Source organism: Micropterus dolomieu, linkage group LG09 (assembly GCF_021292245.1).
Source record: "Micropterus dolomieu isolate WLL.071019.BEF.003 ecotype Adirondacks linkage group LG09, ASM2129224v1, whole genome shotgun sequence".
In the NCBI taxonomy this organism is placed as follows: Eukaryota; Metazoa; Chordata; class Actinopteri; order Centrarchiformes; family Centrarchidae; genus Micropterus; species Micropterus dolomieu.
In genome coordinates this window covers 18069858-18077136 of record NC_060158.1, presented here as the reverse complement: position 1 = coordinate 18077136, position 7279 = coordinate 18069858, and the positions used below count along the sequence as shown (strand labels likewise).

The window sequence follows — 7279 nt, the reverse complement described above, 5'->3', positions numbered from 1 at the left end:
TCATCACCATCAATTATGAAACAGCCAGAGGGGCTAAACAATTCCAGCTCAGTGAGTTGAACTGGTTCTACCAAAATAAAGAGCTTTTTTGTTTATTTAAGTATTAAAGTCATTTTCCCACCTACAATGTGTTTAGGTCAGGCCTGCCAATCAGTCATTAGATTGACTGACCCATGTCCTGTCCCCCCTGCAGGTATTTCTGCCCTGTCAGACTGTATGGACTGTCCTGAGCTGAAGGCAGCAGCAGAGGACTTCTTCCAGCTCCACTTCACCGAAGTCTACAAACTGGACGAGTTTCTGCAACTGGACGTTACGGAGCTCACACATCTACTGCACCAGGACAAACTCACTGTCCGTGCAGAGGCCCAGGTACACACGCACACGTTCTTTGAATTTACGCTTCATTTCCTTTCTGCTATAATTTTTAAGAACTGGCTCAAGAAACTGTTGGTAATTTGGAGACACTTTGATGCCTAAATTTGGGGACGTAGCAAAACACCATAGAGACCCTAACGATTTATTAAACTTTATGATAAATACTTCTTTTTACATCTTGGATTACCAAATGAATGGGGTTTCATCACATCAGGACAAAGCTTGATTGATGGCTTTGGCTAAAAACAATACCCCCTATAACCTGAATGTTTCGACCTGTTGCCTTTGTGCTTAGATTTATGATGCAGCAGTGCGCTGGCTGAAGTACGATGTGTGTAACAGAAAGCAATATATGGTGGAGGTGTTGGGGTGCGTTCGCTTTCCTCTGGTCTCCAAAACCTTCCTCTCCAAGACTGTGCAGGCTGAGCCCCTCATCCAGGACAACCCACAGTGCCTCAAGATGGTCATCAGTAAGTAGAAGGAGGGAGAGAGGAACACACACAATACTGAGTATATTGTATTCATGTGAAGGAACATTGTTATATTAGTAAAATTTTAAATATTAATAAATAAAAAATGTCCTGTAGATGTGTAACATATGAGCCACCACCACAAAAACTCTTACTTACATAGATAATTCAGATTCATAAGAGCAAGTTGACAATAAAACTGAATTAGGCTAAGGTCTGCTGGGTTGACATGAGCTCACACATTCACACACACACAAAACAAAAATAAAAACAGCCTGTGCTTTTGTCCCAGGTGGGATGCGCTACCACCTGCTGTCCCTGGAGGATCGTGAGGATCTGGGAGAGAGCAGCCGACCGCGACGCAAGAAGCACGACTACCGCATTGCTCTATTTGGAGGCTCCCAGCCTCAATCCTGCCGCTACTTCAACCCCAAGGTACTAGGCTCCACATGCAAACAGATTTTACCCACAGGGGCAGTAAGCCAGTAAATAGATACTGTACATACTTGTGTTAAATTTTTAAGTGTGAAACTTGTTTATTTGAGGCTTTACAGTATTTTGAACTGCACAGTTCATATTAACTGGATCAGATATTGCACGAACAATGAAATGTTTAAGTGTCAGTCTGGCTTTCCATGCAGGACTCCACCTGGACAGACATCCGCTGCCCCTTCGAGAAGCGCCGAGACGCCACAGCTGTCTTCTGGGACAATGTAGTCTACATCCTGGGTGGCTCCCAGTTATTCCCCATCAAGCGCATGGACTGCTACAACGTCCTGAAGGACAGCTGGTACTCCAAGCTGGGCCCGCCGACGCCTCGCGACAGCCTGGCTGCCTGCGCCGCCCAGGGCAAGATCTACACATCCGGCGGGTCGGAAGTAGGTGAGCACAGCAAGGTGGAAGGGGTGAACTTGCCACCTGGGATTGGAAGAGTTTGTGTATCTATTGACTGGGATGGTTAAATTAAGTTTGAAGTTTGATGTGGTTATTACTTCCATTATGATTTACATGTCAGGAAAGTTATACATCCCACCTCTGACAACATGTAATCACAGTGTTGCGTATTCCACATGTGTGCCTGCAGGCAGCTCTGCCCTCGACCTTTTTGAATGCTACGACACAAGAACAGAGTCGTGGCAGGTGAAAACAAGCATGCTGATGGCCCGCTGCAGCCACGGCTCAGTGGAGGCCAACGGGCTCATCTACGTCTGCGGAGGAACTGTGGGCAACAATGTGTCTGGCAGGGTTCTCAACAACTGTGAGGTTTACGACCCCAGCACACAACAGTGAGTTACATAAACATACAGCTCAGAAATGTATAACCCACAGGAAAAAAGTAATATGTTTCCTTATTGATATGTACTGGCTGACACAGAAGGAACTTCAAAGATGATGTAAAGAAATGTCCTTGTTTACCACTCTGTATATTCATATTGATGTAATAAAGTCACCAGTAAGCTTTTATCAGACTAAGAGGTCAGGGAAATTTCTCTACAAAGGAGCAGGGAGATTTTCATCAACATAGAGGTCACAACTGGAGTTTCAATACCTTTTACCTGACAGTAATCATATGCACAGACACAAAAGTGGAACATCACATAATGTTGGTGTCGGTGTTCTCGGTTACACTGGCCATCTTCCTGTCCTCAGATGGAGGGAGCTGTGTGGGATGAGAGAGTCCAGGAAGAACCATGGGCTGGTGGTGGTCAACAACCGGATCTATGCTGTCGGAGGGCAGGGGGCACTGGGTACAAAAAAAATTTATCTTACTATAACCCCTACAGTGATGAAGAATGAGAATGTAATGTAAGAATGAAATAATACAATTGAACATCGTAGCTGTAGCATGTAATAGTAGCAAGAGTGTCCCATATTACCACAGTATGATACTGTGTTTGTGTTGTTTTTCTTTTTCTAGGTGGACTGGACTCGGTGGAGTACTACGACATTGCCGGTAACGAGTGGCGTGCTGCTTCGGCAATGCCGTGGCGGGGTGTAACGGTGAAGTGTGCAGCGGTCGGCGATGTCATCTATGTGCTGGCGGGGTTCCAAGGTGTGGGGCGGCTCGGACACGTCCTGGAGTACCACACTGATACTGACAGGTTGGTATTGACTAAATATTGCCAAAATAAAACAAATATAGCTGATGTGTTTGTCACTGATATGTAGTCACTGGTGTGAAAAACTGAACCACTGCTTTGACGTTTTGTTAACTTGTAACTAATTGTTGCGGGTGGTTTATTTTGCCAGGTAATCATTACTATTAAATATAAGTAGTGCTTGAACCACCAGGATCCTTACTAGTATGTTTATTGCTAAAGACAATTGTATGCACCATTTAAGTTGTAGTTCTCTACAGATTCATTAAATAGGACTTCTTGTTACAATCCCCGAAGATTCAGCACTGTAGCATCTTGAATATGACCACCAGGTAGAGCCACCATTGCGACACATCATCAGTTGTGAACCCCAACGTCATTGGGTGTTTCGGCCTTTTATCACAAGACACCCTCTGTTGAGGCAGGCCCACCACAGGATGATCAGCCCTGGGTGTGTGTCTCATAGTTGGCATGTGGTCATTTAGTAGGTACAGTCATTTCAATAAGGAAGGCGCGCTGACAAGATTTTGACCAGAGGACCAGAACTGGTCTCAAGTTGGTAGTTATGATCTCGGATGGAACTATGAGTCTTTGGCCCAAGTCAGCACGCATTTCCCAGTCCTTGGCTCCATACAGTGGGTCATGCGTGTATCTGCCTTGCGTCAGACTGGTCTTACACCCTACCAAAATGTGCTTTAGGTTTGCCGGAGCAGAACACAAAGGGCAGGCTGGGTCCTCTCCCAACCAAAGATTTAGGTTGGTGGGCGGCTGATGTAGCCTTTTGCCACATAGGTTTCTTTACTCCCAGGCCAAACCCCCTTCTACCTTGCTGGACTTGGCCCACAATGTCCTGGTGCTGGAGGGCCGACATTGCCTCAGCTACTGCAGTAGCTGGAGTCCATTTTAGCATGAGTCAGACTGACCTCGTAAATGGTAATAGGCCACATAAGTCGGGACAGCAGGCCAAACTGGAATCACCATGGGTTTCTCCATGATCGTTGGTATTAACTCACCATTTATATAGATCTTAACTTCGGAGAGCCAGCCCTTCTCAATGGAGATACTGCGAGACTTACTGGGTCAGTCGATATTTACCTGTATTTTATCCAATAGGCGTTTGGTGCATGCTTTTGTTGTTGTTACTTTAGTCATGTCATCCATATATGCTCTAACTGTTCACTTGTTCCCCTCCGACTACCCATTTCGATGCTCAAATGATGAGCTCCATTGCCATGGTGAAGGCCAATGGAGAAATGGTACAGCCTGCCATTATGCCTTACTTCAGGTGCAGCCAGCCGGTGGTGTTATCACCTGTAGTTACGCAGAACTGGAGGTCCTGAAAATTTGCCTTGACCAACTTCGTGATACACTCTGGGACTTGGAAGAAATTGAATGCTGCCCACAGGGTCTCATGTGGCACTGATCCAAAAGCGTTAGCTAGATCCAGGAATACCACATGGAGGTTTTCCTTCTCCTTCTTGGCAGTCTGAATTTGATGCCAGATGATGCTGGCATGTTCCAGACATCCTGAGAAGCCATGTATTCCTGCTTTCTGCACGGTCGTGTCGATTTATTCATTCCACATCAGAAATGTTGACAGTCTTTGGGCCATGATGCCAAAAAAAGATCTTTCCCTCAACGTTAAGAAAACTGATCTGGCGGATCTGACTAATGGTTGAAGAGTCCTTTTCTCTGGGGATTACTATTCCTCCTGCCCACCGCCATGCTTTAGGTACAATTCCCTTTTCCCAAGCCACCCGTAGCAACCTCCAGATGTGGAACATCTTGGATTGTTCTTGTACACTTTATATGGCATCCCATTGGGTGCTGGGGCTGATGCTGTTCTTGCCCGCTTTCCAATGTTTAACACCTCATTCTAGGTAGGGGGCCTTATATCTCTCTGATGCTTTGGTGGGTGGATTGGTGGCATGTCATCAGGAACTGTGACTGGCTTCTGCCTTCCTCAGGTATTCCTCCAGTTCCTTTATTGCCGCCCTAAGGAACCCACCCCTCTCCTTATCGAAAAGGCTTTTGACAAGCCTGTATGGATCCGGTGCTGCTGCTGTGTTATATTCTGTGCTGGTCTTCTGAGTCATAGTCATTTCCATTCCTGAGTCCAATACCATGTGGTCTGTCCGTGAGTCTTCTTGCACCCCTGCTCTTGCTGACTCTGGGGGTATACTTCTTCTTGATGTTTTCATAGCATTTGTTGGGTGGGCCCAAATCACTAACTTGTGATGGATCGTGCTGGTATGAGTAGCTAGCCCATGCCAGCCCCGGTGGGGTCTTTTCTCTCCTGTAAGCTGTCTTTTCAGGCTGTCACTAAGTCTTTCCCTTGTTGTCAGGTCCCCTTTCATAGCAGTCACTGGTTTCCCAGGTATACAGAAAAATAACAAATTAATGTTGAATTCTGTCAGTAATAAGCACAATGGGAATCCATTAAAAAATTGCTTGTTAAAACTCTATTCCTGTTCCATGCCGTCTCTAAATCAGTTTTCTTCTGTGCGTCCAGATGGGTGACTTGCAACAAGGTGCGAGCATTTCCTGTCACCAGCTGCTTGATCTGCGTGGTTGACACGTGCGGAGTCAATGAAGACGAAGACATGGACCTCATAGACTCCCACTCACACGCTGCAGCCACTGCCTCTTCATCTGCCTCCACCTCATCATCCTCGTAGGACAAGAGGAAGATTCGGTGCATATTGAGTTGTGACGTTTGATGAGAGAGGTGTGCGTCCTGTGGACTGTGGAGCTGATTTACACGAGTCAAGGCCCTGACAGCTCATACTCGTGAATATTCATGTCTGTATTTAGGCAGCAAACTGGTTATGTTCTTTAATTATGTGCAGTAGCCAAATTCCTCTTTAACTTTTAGCTGTGCCAGAATTGTAGGTCCTAATGTTTAAGTGCCAGTGGGACGCTGTCCACAAATGATCTGGCAAGGACACTTTTAATGAGAGAGTGTTGTGTAGGTTGGATATAAGAAATCCAAACCCCTCCTCCTAAAAAAGACTGATAAATACAGTCTAATTATTTTATTTAAATTTCTTTGTCCTTATCCTTCTTTCTTTTAAACTTTGTAATGTTGTTTTTGTAGCTTGTGAATTACTTGCTGTTACAGACTGTAGATATACTGCATTTATGCAGTTGGAAGACTTGATTTTGTTGTGTGTATATATGTAGTAAGAGTGCTTTGGTAATGCACTGTAACACAAAGCTGACTTTATAAAGGATGAGTAAACATTTTATTCTCAGATTACAATAAAAACTAGCTGAATGTGATAATAAAAAAAAACATGTCTGTTTGATTCATGAATTTTTTTAATATAGAAAGGCAAGTAAAATCGAGCACCAAATACATAAGCAGTAAGGCAAATATAAAAATTACATAATCATACGTTTGTCATCAAGGTGCCATTAGCTGCCATACATCTCGCTGGTCAACAGAGATGATAAAATAAGACATCTCTACATTCACTGTTTAAATCTTGTGTTGATGTAACAGAATAAAACTGTCAGGCTGAAAACAGTTGCATTAACAGTGATCTTAATTTAATAAAAGCTTTCATATATGCTAAAATATGGCAAGCGTGTGCTTTGGGAAAACTGATCTCTGATGTCTTGACATCACTTGACTTGAGACGGCCAGTTAATAATAGTGAGGAAGGTTAAATAGTGTAATACAATTATAAAGGCAGAAGAAGTGGTAAACGTTAAAAGATGTAGTTCTTTACTTCACAATGACTACAGCATCCCCTGAGGGTGTTTACTAAAACACTGGAATGTCCCCTCTCATTTGGCCCTAAGCAAGTTCTGTATATCGATCTATTCATTTTGCCTCCTCACCAATCATCAAACTCTTCATTGACCATCAGGAAAGCAAACCTGTTGTTTATCTCCCCAGTCCCTCTCCCCCCTCCCCTTGCTCCTCTCCCACCTCCCCCTCTTCCTCTCCTTCCCCGGCCTCCACCTCTCTTCCTCCTCCCTGCTGCTGAAGAGGACTGATGGGTTTTGGAGCTGCAGTTCCACACGGCGTCCAGCAGCGAGACGTAGAGTTGTCCGGACACAGAACCCCCGGCCAGGAGGGATTCAGCAGCTCGACCCCCTTTCAGATACTTGATGAGGCCATGCACCAAGGTGCCGCTGTACAACCTGAGACACGCACAGAGAGGGAGGAAGCCAAATTACAAAAATTAAAGAAATTCCACTTGGTATCTGCATATACTTTTCAACTTTGGAAACAATTCACTCTCAAACTAAATTCCATCAACGTCTATTGTATTGGACTGGCAGCAGAAATTCTCAAAAGACAGTTGTCTGAAAAGCTCTGCAAAT

General features: G+C 44.6%; 1 protein-coding gene across 1 annotated transcript in view; it reads left to right on the top strand.

Annotated features, from left to right (window-relative positions):
• klhl7 (kelch-like family member 7) overlaps positions 1–6252 on the top strand; it is a 12259-nt gene extending 6007 nt beyond the window's left edge. Inside the window, exon 12 of the mRNA XM_046058267.1 lies at positions 5457–6252. Coding sequence (XP_045914223.1) covers positions 5457–5622 — 166 coding nt within the window. The 3' untranslated portion in view covers positions 5623–6252. The remainder of the gene's footprint in view (positions 1–5456) is intronic.
• The last annotated feature ends 1027 nt before the right edge of the window (positions 6253–7279 follow it).